This window comes from Culicoides brevitarsis, chromosome 2 (assembly GCF_036172545.1).
Source record: "Culicoides brevitarsis isolate CSIRO-B50_1 chromosome 2, AGI_CSIRO_Cbre_v1, whole genome shotgun sequence".
NCBI classification, from domain to species: Eukaryota; Metazoa; Arthropoda; class Insecta; order Diptera; family Ceratopogonidae; genus Culicoides; species Culicoides brevitarsis.
In genome coordinates, this window is record NC_087086.1 from 42424141 (window position 1) to 42440375 (window position 16235).

At 32.5% G+C, this 16235-nt stretch overlaps 5 protein-coding genes across 5 annotated transcripts; 4 read left to right on the forward strand and 1 right to left on the reverse strand.

Moving 5' to 3' along the window:
- Nucleotides 1-6302: 6302 nt before the first annotated feature.
- Nucleotides 6303-7850, forward strand: LOC134830836 (motile sperm domain-containing protein 2-like). Its single transcript, XM_063844426.1, has 4 exons — nt 6303-6473; nt 6621-6756; nt 6814-6926; nt 6983-7850. Exons 2-4 carry the CDS (start codon nt 6729-6731, stop codon nt 7502-7504), a joined length of 663 nt encoding a protein of 220 aa, XP_063700496.1. The 5' UTR covers nt 6303-6473; nt 6621-6728; the 3' UTR covers nt 7505-7850.
- A 109-nt stretch (nt 7851-7959) lies between these two features.
- Nucleotides 7960-9289, forward strand: LOC134829314 (uncharacterized). Its single transcript, XM_063842343.1, has 3 exons — nt 7960-8130; nt 8200-8507; nt 8590-9289. The coding sequence occupies exons 1-3, from the start codon at nt 8020-8022 to the stop codon at nt 9035-9037; spliced, it is 867 nt and encodes a 288-aa protein (XP_063698413.1). The 5' UTR covers nt 7960-8019; the 3' UTR covers nt 9038-9289.
- Nucleotides 9290-9427: 138 nt separating this feature from the next.
- On the forward strand, nt 9428-10952 carry LOC134829315 (estradiol 17-beta-dehydrogenase 8-like). Its single transcript, XM_063842344.1, has 2 exons — nt 9428-9619; nt 9710-10952. Exons 1-2 carry the CDS (start codon nt 9546-9548, stop codon nt 10368-10370), a joined length of 735 nt encoding a protein of 244 aa, XP_063698414.1. The 5' UTR covers nt 9428-9545; the 3' UTR covers nt 10371-10952.
- A 123-nt stretch (nt 10953-11075) lies between these two features.
- LOC134829313 (tRNA (guanine(37)-N1)-methyltransferase) lies at nt 11076-12912 on the reverse strand. The gene is made up of 3 exons (XM_063842342.1): nt 11555-12912; nt 11323-11493; nt 11076-11258 (listed from the first exon to the last, which is right to left on the reverse strand). Exons 1-2 carry the CDS (start codon nt 12891-12893, stop codon nt 11390-11392), a joined length of 1443 nt encoding a protein of 480 aa, XP_063698412.1. The 5' UTR covers nt 12894-12912; the 3' UTR covers nt 11076-11258; nt 11323-11389.
- A 147-nt stretch (nt 12913-13059) lies between these two features.
- LOC134829855 (YTH domain-containing protein 1) lies at nt 13060-15408 on the forward strand. The gene is made up of 2 exons (XM_063843138.1): nt 13060-13273; nt 13671-15408. The coding sequence occupies exons 1-2, from the start codon at nt 13249-13251 to the stop codon at nt 15182-15184; spliced, it is 1539 nt and encodes a 512-aa protein (XP_063699208.1). The 5' UTR covers nt 13060-13248; the 3' UTR covers nt 15185-15408.
- The last annotated feature ends 827 nt before the right edge of the window (nt 15409-16235 follow it).

Consider the following 16235-nt stretch of genomic DNA (forward strand, 5'->3'; position numbering starts at 1 on the left):
AATTCGTAAAGAAAGTAATATAAAATAAAACATTTCCGTAATTTCTATTTTGATTTTATTTTTATTTTGAAATAATAAGTTTTAAGACCTATTGTAATTTGTAGCTCTGAATCCTATATTTCAAACGAATGTAAATTTGACTGTCTGCGATAAGTGCAAAGCTAAAAATATCAAATTTTAGGATAGGTATAAAATACGTAAAAAAATACGTAATTTTGTTTTTGGGCCCCTGTAAATATATTTTTGCGGAAAAGGCATTCAGACCTATTGTAATTTGTAGCTCTGAATCATATCTTTCAAACGAATGTAAATTTGACTGTCTACGATAAGGACAAAGCTAAAAATATCAAATTTTGTGATATTGCAATTTTTACATGCAACAGTGTTGCATATATAAAATATGTCAAATTACGTAAATTTGTTTTTGGGCTCTTGTAAATTTATATTTGCGCAAAAGGCATTGAGACCTATTGTAATTTGTAGCTCTGAATCATATCTTTCAAACGAATGTAAATTTGACTGTCTGCGATAAGTGCAAAGCTAAAAATATCAAATTTTAGGATAGGTATAAAATACGTAAAAAAATACGTAATTTTGTTTTTGGGCCCCTGTAAATATATTTTTGCGGAAAAGGCATTCAGACCTATTGTAATTTGTAGCTCTGAATCATATCTTTCAAACGAATGTAAATTTGACTGTCTACGATAAGGACAAAGCTAAAAATATCAAATTTTGTGATATTGCAATTTTTACATGCAACAGTGTTGCATATATAAAATATGTCAAATTACGTAAATTTGTTTTTGGGCTCTTGTAAATTTATATTTGCGCAAAAGGCATTGAGACCTATTGTAATTTGTAGCTCTGAATCATATCTTTCAAACGAATGTAAATTTGACTGTCTACGATAAGGACAAAGCTAAAAATATCAAATTTTGTGATATTGCAATTTTTACATGCAACAGTGTTGCATATATTTTTGTCAAATTACGTAAATTTGTTTTTGGGCTCTTGTAAATTTATATTTGCGCAAAAGGCATTGAGACCTATTGTAATTTGTAGCTCTGAATCGTATCTTTCAAACGAATGTAAATTTGACTGTCTACGATAAGTACAAAGCTAAAAATATCAAATTAAAATATACGTAAAAAATACGTAAATTTGTTTTAGGGCTCCTGTAAATTTATATTTGCGCAAAAGATCTTTCAAACGAATGTAAATTTGACTGTCTACGATAAGGACAAAGCTAAAAATATCAAATTTTGTGATATTGCAATATAAAATATGTCGTTACGTAAATTTGTTATTGGGCTCCTGTAAATTTATATTTGCGCAAAAGGCATTGAGACCTATTGTAATTTGTAGCTCTGAATCATATCTTTCAAACGAATGTAAATTTGACTGTCTACGATAAGTACAAAGCTAAAAATATCAAATTTTGTGATATTGCAATTTTTACTATTTGCAAATATTTTATAGATTTATAAGTCAATGAGGGGTTTGTCAGTCTGTTGGAACCGATTTTACGAATAATCTTTCAAACGTTTTTGACTGCAAAAATATCAGTGTTGCATATATAAAATATGTCAAATTACGTAAATTTGTTTTTGGGCTCTTGTAAATTTATATTTGCGCAAAAGGCATTGAGACCTATTGTAATTTGTAGCTCTGAATCATATCTTTCAAACGAATGTAAATTTGACTGTCTACGATAAGGACAAAGCTAAAAATATCAAATTTTGTGATATTGCAATTTTTACATGCAACAGTGTTGCATATATAAAATATGTCAAATTACGTAAATTTGTTTTTGGGCTCTTGTAAATTTATATTTGCGCAAAAGGCATTGAGACCTATTGTAATTTGTAGCTCTGAATCATATCTTTCAAACGAATGTAAATTTGACTGTCTACGATAAGGACAAAGCTAAAAATATCAAATTTTGTGATATTGCAATTTTTACATGCAACAGTGTTGCATATATAAAATATGTCAAATTACGTAAATTTGTTTTTGGGCTCTTGTAAATTTATATTTGCGCAAAAGGCATTGAGACCTATTGTAATTTGTAGCTCTGAATCATATCTTTCAAACGAATGTAAATTTGACTGTCTACGATAAGGACAAAGCTAAAAATATCAAATTTTGTGATATTGCAATTTTTACATGCAACAGTGTTGCATATATAAAATTTGTCAAATTACGTAATTTTGTTTTTGGGCTTCTGTAAATTTATATTTGCGCAAAAGGCATTGAGACCTATTGTAATTTGTAGCTCTGAATCATATCTTTCAAACGAATGTAAATTTGACTGTCTACGATAAGGACAAAGCTAAAAATATCAAATTTTGTGATATTGCAATTTTTACATGCAACAGTGTTGCATATATAAAATATGTCAAATTACGTAAATTTGTTTTTGGGCTCTTGTAAATTTATATTTGCGCAAAAGGCATTGAGACCTATTGTAATTTGTAGCTCTGAATCATATCTTTCAAACGAATGTAAATTTGACTGTCTACGATAAGGACAAAGCTAAAAATATCAAATTTTGTGATATTGCAATTTTTACATGCAACAGTGTTGCATATATAAAATATGTCAAATTACGTAAATTTGTTTTTGGGCTCTTGTAAATTTATATTTGCGCAAAAGGCATTGAGACCTATTGTAATTTGTAGCTCTGAATCATATCTTTCAAACGAATGTAAATTTGACGGTCTACGATAAGTTCAAAGCTATCATATCTTTCAAACGAATGTAAATTTGACTGTCTACGATAAGGACAAAGCTAAAAATATCAAATTTTGTGATATTGCAATTTTTACATGCAACAGTGTTGCATATATAAAATATGTCAAATTACGTAAATTTGTTTTTGGGCTCTTGTAAATTTATATTTGCGCAAAAGGCATTGAGACCTATTGTAATTTGTAGCTCTGAATCATATCTTTCAAACGAATGTAAATTTGACTGTCTACGATAAGTACAAAGCTAAAAATATCAAATTAAAATATAAATTACGTAAAATTTATATTGAGACCTATTGTAATTTGTAGCTCTGAATCATATCTTTCAAACGAATGTAAATTTGACTGTCTACGATAAGTACAAAGCTAAAAATATCAAATTTTGTGATATTGCAATTTTTACATGCAACAGTGTTGCATATATAAAATATGTCAAATTACGTAAATTTGTTTTTGGACTCTTGTAAATTTATATTTGCGCAAAAGGCATTGAGACCTATTGTAATTTGTAGCTCTGAATCATATCTTTCAAACGAATGTAAATTTGACTGTCTACGATAAGTACAAAGCTAAAAATATCAAATTTTAAATACATGCAACAGTGTTGCATATATAAAATATGTCAAATTACGTAAATTTGTAAAATTTTTGCGCAAAAGGCATTGAGACCTATTCTGAATCGAATGTAAATTTGACTGTCTACGATAAGGACAAAGCTAATACGATGATATAAAATATGTCCGTGTTTTTGGGCTCCTGTAAATTTATTTTGCGCAAAAGGCATTCAGACCTATTGTGATAAGGACAAAGCTAAAAATATCAAATTTTGTGATATTGCAATTTTTACATGCAACAGTGTTGCATATATAAAATATGTCAAATTACGTAAATTTGTTTTAGGGCTCCTGTAAATTTATATTTGCGCAAAAGGCATTGAGACCTATTGTAATTTGTAGCTCTGAATCATATCTTTCAAACGAATGTAAATTTGACTGTCTACGATAAGGACAAAGCTAAAAATATCAAATTTTGTGATATTGCAATTTTTACATGCAACAGTGTTGCATATATAAAATATGTCAAATTACGTAAATTTGTTTTCGGGCTCCTGTAAATTTATATTTGCGCAAAAGGCATTGAGACCTATTGTAATTTGTAGCTCTGAATCATATCTTTCAAACGAATGTAAATTTGACTTTCTACGATAAGGACAAAGCTAAAAATATCAAATTTTGTGATATTGCAATTTTTACATGCAACAGTGTTGCATATATAAAATATGTCAAATTACGTAAATTTGTTTTCGGGCTCCTGTAAATTTATTTTTGCGCAAAAGGCATTGAGACCTATTGTAATTTGTAGCTCTGAATCATATCTTTCAAACGAATGTAAATTTGACTGTCTACGATAAGGACAAAGCTAAAAATATCAAATTTTGTGATATTGCAATTTTTACATGCAACAGTGTTGCATATATAAAATATGTCAAATTACGTAAATTTGTTTTTGGGCTCTTGTAAATTTATATTTGCGCAAAAGGCATTGAGACCTATTGTAATTTGTAGCTCTGAATCATATCTTTCAAACGAATGTAAATTTGACTGTCTACGATAAGGACAAAGCTAAAAATATCAAATTTTGTGATATTGCAATTTTTACATGCAACAGTGTTGCATATATAAAATATGTCAAATTACGTAAATTTGTTTTTGGGCTCTTGTAAATTTATATTTGCGCAAAAGGCATTGAGACCTATTGTAATTTGTAGCTCTGAATCATATCTTTCAAACGAATGTAAATTTGACTGTCTACGATAAGTACAAAGCTAAAAATATCAAATTTTGTGATATTGCAATTTTTACATGCAACAGTGTTGCATATATAAAATATGTCAAATTACGTAAATTTGTTTTTGGGCTCTTGTAAATTTATATTTGCGCAAAAGGCATTGAGACCTATTGTAATTTGTAGCTCTGAATCATATCTTTCAAACGAATGTAAATTTGACTGTCTACGATAAGGACAAAGCTAAAAATATCAAATTTTGTGATATTGCAATTTTTACATGCAACAGTGTTGCATATATAAAATATGTCAAATTACGTAAATTTGTTTTCGGGCTCCTGTAAATTTATTTTTGCGCAAAAGGCATTGAGACCTATTGTAATTTGTAGCTCTGAATCGTATCTTTCAAACGAATGTAAATTTGACTGTCTACGATAAGGACAAAGCTAAAAATATCAAATTTTGTGATATTGCAATTTTTACATGCAACAGTGTTGCATATATAAAATATGTCAAATTACGTAAATTTGTTTTTGGGCTCTTGTAAATTTATATTTGCGCAAAAGGCATTGAGACCTATTGTAATTTGTAGCTCTGAATCATATCTTTCAAACGAATGTAAATTTGACTGTCTACGATAAGTACAAAGCTAAAATTATCAAATTTTGTGATATTGCAATTTTTACATGCAACAGTGTTGCATATATAAAATATGTCAAATTACGTAAATTTGTTTTTGGGCTCTTGTAAATTTATATTTGCGCAAAAGGCATTGAGACCTATTTTAATTTGTAGCTCTGAATCATATCTTTCAAACGAATGTAAATTTGACTGTCTACGATAAGTACAAAGCTAAAATTATCAAATTTTGTGATATTGCAATTTTTACATGCAACAGTGTTGCATATATAAAATATGTCAAATTACGTAAATTTGTTTTTGGGCTCTTGTAAATTTATATTTGCGCAAAAGGCATTGAGACCTATTGTAAGTTGTAGCTCTGAATCATATCTTTCAAACGAATGTAAATTTGACTGTCTACGATAAGGACAAAGCTAAAAATATCAAATTTTGTGATATTGCAATTTTACATGCAACAGTGTTGCATATATAAAATATGTCAAATTACGTAAATTTGTTTTCGGGCTCCTGTAAATATATTTTTGCGGAAAAGGCATTGAGACCTATTGTAATTTGTAGCTCTGAATCATATCTTTCAAACGAGTGTAAATTTAACTGTCTGCGATAAGTGCAAAGCTAAAAATATCAAATTTTAGGATAGGTATAAAATACGTAAAAAAATACGTAAAAAATACGTAATTTTGTTTTTGGGCCCCTGTAAATATATTTTTGCGGAAAAGGCATTTTTCTTTGAAAATTATTTTATGGTTTTGAATGAAGATTTTGTAATATGTACATGAATGGATTTATTCCATTCATCAAATTTAGAACATTACTAATTTTCCAAAACTCATTTATATTGTTTTTTTTATGTTTTAGGTAATGATGATAACAACATCTATTCAATACAAATTCTCATGGGTGTTGTTTATAACTCAAATGAAGCAGGACAAATTGTCAATATATTCGTTATAAAAGTTCTAACATTCAGTCGAATTCAACATTGAGCAAGAACAGTCAAAAATTGCGCAGTATAAAGAAAAAGGGAAACCAACGAGAACGTTATGTCAAGGGTAAACGACAATCTTTTTTGAATCTAATCTTACTCTGTATATATCGAGAATCGAAATAAAGCGAGCAAAATCGACATAAACAACAAATTCGACGGAGAAAAAAGAGGAAATTGCTTAATTACCAAAGTTCAAGAGTACTTTGCAAGTTTTGTTATTCAGATTCGAGATTTCGAGAAGTTAATTCATTTTGTGACGTTTTTCTCAAAAATTGGATATCAAAATAGACCCGATACGAAACAGAAAAGTATGTTTAAAAAATTTTTGGCAAATAGTACAAAAAAAAATATCTATCGCGTAAATTATTAATTGAGTTAACACACATTATATTCTATGTTTGCGTATTTGAGGGCACCTTAAATTGATATTTATCTACAATTGTTCTTCATTTCAGGTACACTTTGCTCCGCAATCACATACAATAGAGGATATTTCACCATCCGATTTAGCTCCAACAACATCTTCATTTCACACATTCACATTTCTCAATAGCAATTCAGCAATGGATAAAAGCCCAAATGGTCAAGAATGTAAGAAACTTCTTGACTTTTTGTTGATATTGATCCAATATTGATTTTTTGTTGTAGCTCATTTACTCCGTGTGACACCAAATGAAGCAATTATCTTTACCAAAGTCGAGAATGAACTTTACGGGCAAGTTCAGTTGACAAACATTGACTTCAATCCAGTTACCTATAAAGTGAGTTTCATGTTCACAAATTGTGTTAAACAATTTGACATTTTTTTCGTTTTTAGATTAAAACAACTGCTCCTGAAAAGTTCCGTGTTCGTCCATCAAGCGGCGTTCTCACAAAAGGAGGCACACAAACCATCAACGTCATCTTCAACCAAGGGCATACTTGGAATCGTGATAAGTTTCTTGTGATGTGCATGAGTTTGGGCGTTGACGAGCCAACAGATCAACAACATTTGACCGAATTGTGGAAAAATACATCAACTTCGTCGACAAACATTGAACAACATCGTTTGAGATGCCAATTGCCGGATGATGCGAAGGAAATGTCATCTGCTTTCAAAAATGGCATGGGACACGATTCGTATGATGGAAGCACGGGAGGCAATCGTACACAAACACAATTAAATCATACGTTAACTTGCATCACGGAGACATTGCATCGTTTGGAAGGACAAACACGTTGGACCCAAACGATGCAATGGGTTTGTTGTCTTCTCTTTATCGTACTGTCGATCGCAATAATTTACATCCTGAAAATAGAAATTAACAATAGCAGTTATGAGTACTGTCTGAAACATTAGGATCACGAGGAGGAAGAGTGGGAAAATAATATTTAATTCCGCTTTTCCATGTCGAATTTTCGTTTCTCATCTCACATCACTCTCATCGAATTTATGCAAATGTTTCTCATCTATCGGAAATACGCTTCTTGACAATATTATCGACAAAAACTAATGTAATTGCATGATTTTCCGTATATTTGTCATTTTCGGTGAAGTTTTTTTTTCAACAAAAGTATTTCGGAATTGTTATCTCATAAATTAAAAGACTACATTAGGAATCTACCTGCAACTATTTGTGAATATTTTAGATTTTGACCTATTTAATTAATTAGTTTTAATCTGTTTTGTTTAAAATAAACTTGTTATTGGAAAATTTCATATTTTTTTTTCAACGAAGTTTATTCGAATCGAGTTTTTCGAACGCATCCCAAAGTTTCTCGAACGTTTTCGAAACTCCATCCATACAATAACAATCTCGCTCGCAACAATTACTGACTCAAAAAATAGCTTTTTATGTGTTATTTGTTGGAAAAATGAACAACGTGCCCTTGAACGACATCAAACTTGAGCCTGAATTCATCATAAGTCACCAAGGAAACGGAAAAAACATGGAACACGAATCAGAGGAATATTTACATTATAACGTGAGAATTTTTATTGCCCCCATTCATTGTTTGCGTGTTTATTCAAGTTAAATAACAATTTTTTTTCAGACTTTTGATCGGGACCTGAAGCTTTTGGAGGCGTACAAAACGTTACCAGTATTGTACGACAGAGAACATCCCGATTTTCGATTTGCATCACGCAAGGAGAACGCTTGGCGACAATTGAGCAAGGACACGGGAATTCCCCTCGAAACATGTCGTAAACGCATTACCTACATTCGAGCAAGATTCACTGTCGAACGACGACTCATCAAGAATGGGCAAAATTCAGATTGGCCTCTCATGGAACGCCTAAAATTCCTGCACAAACACATACAAATGCGTCGACTGCGAGACGATAACAACGATTGTGAAATGTAAGTTTGTTTATTTATTTTAAAAACTCTTGTTTATATTAAATATATATTGCTTTTTTGTACAAATTTAAACTATATATAGCGATCTTGACGATGAAAATAACCAGGCATCAAGTACCTCATTCTCACAATCCATGAATAATTCCCTGAAACGGGCATTTTTGGATGTTAACGATTCGCATTTGCAAGATGTTCGTCCTACAAAACGCCAACAAGTACAACAGCCGCCCCAAATGGATGATTTTGAGGGACATACAACGCTTTCGCCAACTCCCTTTGGACATCACATGCCCATAATCCCCGAAGTTTCGACAAATCCGGATCTTCATCGCGATAAACATGCCATTTTCGGAGAATACGTTGCTGAAGTACTTCGTAAACTGCCGAAAGCAATGCAACCACAAACGACGCTCAAATTGATGAATGTGATGATCGAGGCACAAGAAGAAGAATTGAGTCAAGAAAAGGCGACAAATAATTTGCAACAAGCAACAAACACATCAACCACAGAAAACGGAGGAAAATTATAAAACCAAATTCGAACCAAAGAATATTTTGTACAAGAACTGCATTTTTTATAGACGAAGCAATTGATTTCCATAACAAAGCAATTACCAATTTTACCAAAAGAAGAAAGATGAAAAACAAAAATATGAAGAAAGAGAGCATTTTACAGTATTTCTATTATTTACATAAAGTTTTTTTGTGTTTTGAGTGTTTTATTTAGTAGTATGAGTTTTATTTTTATATCACCCTTAAAAACAAAATAATTTTTAAAAAGTACAATTTGAGCTACTTTTTGTTAAATTTAAGATTTTGATCAATAAATCGTTCAAGAGTTTAAAAAAAAAAATTTTTTTCTCCATCGTCTGGAATCAAAACTCGATTCGACGACAATCTGTACTTGGATGTGTGACAACATATGTTATGTGAGGGGAGACCGAAGATTGCGTAAACAACAGAGTATTGCAGCAAAACAGACGAAAATAGTTGGAAAAAATCAGTGCACGAAACAAGTCGGAAAAATAAGCGCTGAAGATGGTCAATATTCTTTTCGGTAAACTCGCGTTAGTTACGGGAGCTGGAAGCGGCATTGGGCGAGCTGCTTGCAGGTTTGTCTTAAAATTTTAGTACAAAAATGGTATTTACGAACGAAAAAATGAATGACGATTGATTTTTTTTGTGCTAAAATATTCACACAGATTGCTTGCTCGTGACGGAGCAACTGTAATTGCTGCTGATCGGAAGATCAACAAGGCCGAAGAAACGATAAAACTCTTGAATCGTGATGGAAAAGCCGTCGAAATGGATGTTTCGAGCTCCGTGTCGGTAAATGCTGCAGTCGAACAATGTATTGCCGAGTACAAACGCCCTCCGAGCATTGTCGTAAATTCCGCCGGGATCATTCGTGATAGTTGGTTGCTCAAAATGAGTGAACCTGATTACGATATTGTGCTCGATGTCAATCTCAAGGGTACCTTTTTAGTTATGCAATACTTTGCCAAAGCAATGGTCGACTACAAAGTACAAGGTTCGATCATAAATTTGTCATCCATTGTTGCGCGCAACGGAAACATGGGACAAGCCAATTATGCGCCATCGAAAGCAGGCGTCGAAGCTTTGACAAAAGTTGCTGCCAAGGAATTCGGCAAATTTAACATTCGCGTGAATGCTGTTGTGCCAGGTTTTATTGAGTCTCCCATGACAGAATCTGTTCCTGATGAGGCGAAAAAAGTTTTTGTCAGTCAATGCGCCTTGAAACGATTGGGACAACCTGAAGAAGTTGCCGAAGCAATTGCTTTCTTGGCATCTGACAAATCGTCTTATGTCAATGGATGTACTCTCGAAGTCAACGGAGGTTAAAAAGTCTCGCACAATTGACCTTTTTAATGATCCTTTTTATTACCTACATACAAATATTTAATCCAAAAAATGCACACAATCTCACAAGTAACATAGTATCCAACAGTTTACCTCAAAGCATCGCCGAAGGAACGAAAACGCATTTAACGAACGTTGTGTGCAAAACAATATTATTAACAAACGCTTTAAAATAATCATCATGAGATAGTCAGTAAGCTTTAAATGTCTGTTTTTGCACTCTTATTAACACATAACAAGTCACAAATGTAGAGCACAATAACTTGTTGTGACTCGAAATGAAATGGCGCCCGATATGGACTGAAATATGTGAAACTTGTTGACTTTTCGCACTAAATGTTTACATTTTTAATGATGAAATCTAATCGAAAGCATTATTCGCCATATAGCATTTACTTTTTATATAGTTAGTTGGTAAAAGGAAGGTCATTTAAGATTAAATATATTTTTTTGTTTTGTTTCTTTTTTTAAGCAAATTCATAATTATATTTTTTTACGCAAGAGATATTTTTAAAAAAAATTCAAGAGGATTCAATTTTTTAGTCATTTCTTCTTATGATTCAAATAAAGTCTGTTATACATTTATCAAATATACAAAAAAATGCTTTTTTTAATGTTACACGAATTTTTTTTCGTGCATGTATTTTATTTATTTTGACGATCCTTAAAAACTTACTTTAAACTTATGAAATAGCAAAATCAGACGTGCATTTTCTCCATTGTCATTTCGACTTCTTGTGTACCCGGAGGACGTTGAGGAATGGGAGTTGGTTCCATGGTAGCTGATTTTTTAGCTTGTTTTACAACTAATTTCTCATGTAACGCTTTCAATTCGTCGTCAACTTTTTCACGTCGATCTGCTTTGTTTAACTTAAAAAAATATATATTTGGATGAAATTTCAATTTCAATTTTTTTCAATGAAAATTTTCTTACCTTCTTTAAATTACTCGTAACTTTTTTCGCCTTTTTGTTGATTCTCGTACTCATTTCAGTAGGCAACTTAAAGACTTTCATTTCCTTTTTCCGTTTTGCCAACGCTTGAAGTTTGGGATCCTGTTGTTTCGCCTGTTTCTTCGAGTGTTTGCCCATTTTGATCAAATTTACCTGAAATGAAATAAAGAATTACAAATTTAATGAAACGGTTTGCTTCACAAAAATTTTGTACTTTTTTTAAGAGGAGGTTCGATGACGTCATCGGAAGAAAATAATATTTCGGGTGTCAGGTAGAAATCAACTCGCATCATATCCTTGTTTGGGGCGACATTTCGTACAAAATTACATTTGATAAAAGAGTTTTTAGGCAATTCCATGCCCAAATGTTGATGTACGAGATCAAGGGCAATTTTTTCTTTATCTTCAATTCCTTTCGCAAAACAATAAACATGCACAACAGGTAGATTTTTAATGGGAAATGGTTTTTCTGATTTCAAATAGCCTCGAAAAACATCGAGAAACTCAACAGCCATTGCAGGAAGGTTCATAACGAAATGCGGAACGCCTTGAAAGTCAGGATCTTTCAACCTTTGTAATAAATTACTTCGAGCATCGTTAAGCAAGAATTCTCTTCCGTCTTTATTGAATGTTTCCATGTGTTTCTTGCATTTATTCTTCGTCGCATTATGATTTAACCATTTGTAAGATTCAGGATTCAAGTCATTTGCGTAAACTTGAATTCCTTTTTTCGCTACAGGAACAGCAAATGGACCAACGCCTGCAAAAACATCATATAAAACGTCATTCGGTTTGATTAATTTTACAATCCTATCATGTTCAGATGATAATCTTGGATTCCAATAAACCGAAGAGAAGTCAAATTCAAATTCAATTCCATTTTCTTTGACTGTAACTTGATAATCAGCTTCTCCTTTTAACAATTCCATCGAGAAATTTCGATATACATTGTCGATTGTTTGTGCTTTGTTCACAACAGCTCGAATCCCTGACATTTTGTCCATGAGAATCTCCGCGATGATCTTCTTGTATGGCAAAAGATGTTCTTTCAAGTTCAAATGAATGATATGGCCTATTCGAGAGAAAGATGTCATTCCCTCTTTATCTTCTGGAAGGATTTGTTTCAGAAGTTCATTAGCTGACCAATTCGCATAACTAATTTTTAGATCGAAATTTTGTATGAAATGCTCTGAATTGACGCCTTTTGATTCCAGTTGCGTCGTTGGAAGGTCTTCGAAGCTCTTTACACTTTCAGGATGTAGTAAAACGACTTTTTTATCTTGATGATCGAGAACAGCTTTCATGTTTGCCATTTTTAGAAGTTTTGATTTTATCAAAGGCATCACTCCATTAATTGTCGATTGATTCTCGAGAACTAAAACAGGCACTTTGATATCTTTTGTGAACAAATCCTTTTGTAACTCCGTCATTCCTCGAATACAATGTGGCGGTTGAAGAATATCCATGTTTTTGTAAACGTATCTGAAGCGTTTTGGTATCTCTGCGAAATTCTTTTGGAAGATGAATAAAGCCCTGCTGAAGATAAAATGCATCCAAGTAAAATTAAGAGAAAATTACCGTTCAATCCAAAAGAGGAAAATTTGCGAAAATTGTAAACACGCGTATTTGTTTTGATTTCCGAAAAAAATGACAGTTACAGTGCTGCCCTCTTGCCAATCTGTCAAATTATCATTTCGATACATCTCGCGATTTCAACCAAGCCGAAAGAAAAGCGTAATTTTAAAGGAAATTTCAGCAAAAATAACATCAATTAACGAGAAAAAAGGCGAAAAATCAGCAGAAAACACGTTGGTTAACAGCGTAACAGTGAGAAAGAAAGAAAAACAAAGCTAAATGTGGTGCAATTGAAGCTCCACAAATCATAGAAAAAAACAAAACCCATTTACAATGGACTCTACTACAATTATGTTGGGTAAATTAACTTTTAAAAAACTAAAAAAAAATACAGTAAAAAGTGATTGAATTTGATGCAAATATGAAATGCATGAGAAGAAACTCAAACAAGGCAATTTATTGCCTTCAAATTAATGTGAAACTAAAATAAATTTCAATTAAAATAAATATTTGCAAAGAATTTTTCCACAGACGTACGTGAAGTGCACGTACACAAGAATAAAAAAAAAAAAAAATATAAGAACGAAAAAAAGATGAATGACAAAATGGATGCAGTGTTTTCTGTTTTCAACGAAATAACTAAATTGAATAAATTGAATGTAGTAAAAATAAAAAAAGAAAGATAAATAAATAAATAAAATTGCATAAGAGACTCTAAAATATTTCTAATATTCCTGCCTTTTGTGCCTTTGCAGGATTAGATGAAAATGAACAAGACATAAATGCCGCACTCCAACAATTAGAAGACACATTCGACACTCGCAGTGAAGCATCCGACACATCGGAGAAAGGCGCCACGAAATCCTCATCGGAGAAGCGCAAGAACAAAGGGAATCACAACAACGACAGCAGTATGAGTTCGGTAAGCTCGGGCGGATCGTCGCCCAAAGCGAAACGACAACGTCACAAAAGTTCGAGTGAAAGTAAGGGAAACGGAGACATTGGAAACAGCAAAAAACGGAGTGAGAGTCCCGAAGCGAAGAAGCAAAGCGCCGAGAGAGGAAGTGCAAGCAAATCGTCGTACGATTACATGACAAAACTTACATATTTGTTCCGCGACGCCAGATTTTTCGTGATCAAATCGAATAATGCGGATAACGTGACGTTATCCAAGACGAAAAATGTTTGGGCAACATTACCTCAAAACGAGGCAAATTTGAATCGGGCATTTAAGGAATGTCGAAATGTATTGTTGATATTTTCGGTTAAAGAGAGTGGCAAATTTGCCGGTTTTGCACGAATGAGTTGTGAAAGTAAGAGAAGCGGGCAAAACGTTGATTGGGTTTTGCCTCCGGGGATCTCAGCGAAAGCTTTGGGCGGTGTGTTTGAGATTGATTGGGTTTGTAAGAAGGAACTTTCGTTTACGTGCACGACGCATTTGTATAATCCCTGGAATGAAGGAAAACCCGTGAAAATTGGGCGTGATGGGCAAGAAATTGAACCAAAAGTTGCTCAAGAATTGTGTAAACTCTTTCCGGAAGACGATGCAATTGAACTATTGCCAATTTTGAAGAAGGCAAAGGAATCGGGAAGGATTCTCAGAGAAAAAGGCATAAAGCCTAATGTGAATCGTCGACCTCCAATGTCGTCGTCTCGTTCAAATTCAAGTAGAGGAGGACGAGATGCACGAAGTATGATGATGATGCGTGGAAGGAGAAAATTCATTCCCGGCGGAAAGAGATCTTTAAATGGGCCTCCGGGAGGTCCTCCCTTCAAAAAGCCAATGATGCATCCGTATTCTCGCGATGGTCGATTGCCAGGTAAGCTTCCTCGTTATCCAAGTACAACAGCAGCTGCTGAAGCATATGTCGCCGATTACATGCGTCAAATGCAACATCATCAATTACCGCCGATGCCCTATGCGCCTCCGCCTGGATTCCCGCAACTTCTTGATGCACTTCCTCCGCCATTGCCTCGCTATTACGACGGAAGTCTTTCATCTGATTACCATTCTTCAACGATGCCCGGCGCTGTTCGACCTCCGCCTCCTCCAGCATTTTTCAGCAGCAAATCCTCCGCCGACCATCGATCTGATCGTTCACAGCATCATCGCAACAACGATTATAACAACAGATCCGACAAGGAACGTAATAACGATCGAATTCCCGGACAAAAACGAAAAATCGACAGAAATAGTGGAAACGATTGGAATCATCGGGGAAGCGATCGCGGCGATAATAAAAGTCGCAATTTTCGCGGAAGACGATGATTTTCCAAACTTTTTCACAAACGTCTTTCAGCATAAAAAAAATTACAGAATAATATCTTTCATTAAAATCTCATTCATTCAAACGTTTGCATGATAAAACATTCATTCAATCTCTCGAATCATTTACATATATATATATTTTCCTGAAGTTATTTCCTTCGGGAAACATTTGAAACTTAAACATTTTTATGTTTTTGCTTTCACCTTTTTTTACAACATTTTTCTTTATTTATAGTTTCAGTCTCCAGATTTTTTCTTGATGTGTAGGAACTAAATGTGAAATGTTTCTCATGATAAAAAAAAATTATTAATAAATAATAACAAAGCAGAAAGAACACTAAAAATGTATTCAAAAAATAGTGCTGATAGTTACTCATGTGAAAATTGTGAGAAATGTGACAAAAAAAAATTATCTTATACTAAAACGAAAAAAATAAGAAGCTATTATTGTGTTCTATTCTGAAAAAAATATAAAAAAATACAAGCATATAAAACTTTTAAAGACTATTTATAGTGTTAACGATAGAAATCTAATAAAGTCCTTTAAAAATAAAATAAAAAACTTAAATAAGAGAAATAATTTGTAGTGACTAAGAATTACAGAAAATAAAATATGTATCAAAAAAGAAATAAAATAAAAATAATCAAGACTTTGTTTATCAAGAAAGGATAATAAATAATAAAAAAAATGAAAAATTTAGAACTGTAAAGTCAAAAAATATCCTAAATATGTCCTTATAAATTAAAGAAAGCTAAAGCTTTTCCATATAGAACTATTTTTTGGACAAACATTGTGTTACATACATATATTACCTATTACAGGAAGTCTATCAACATATATTTTTTTCATGTATTTCACAGACTTACACTTGATTTTCCAAATAAATAAACAAAATCTAAGAAAACATTTAAATAAAAAACTTTTTTGTTAATTAATGTATGATGGCTTCATCATTTTAGCAGTAAACACTTTTACGATCATTAAGAAGTCGTTGGGTTGAAACAAGTTTGCAAATAAATGTAAGTTACACATACACACATATGCTAATTC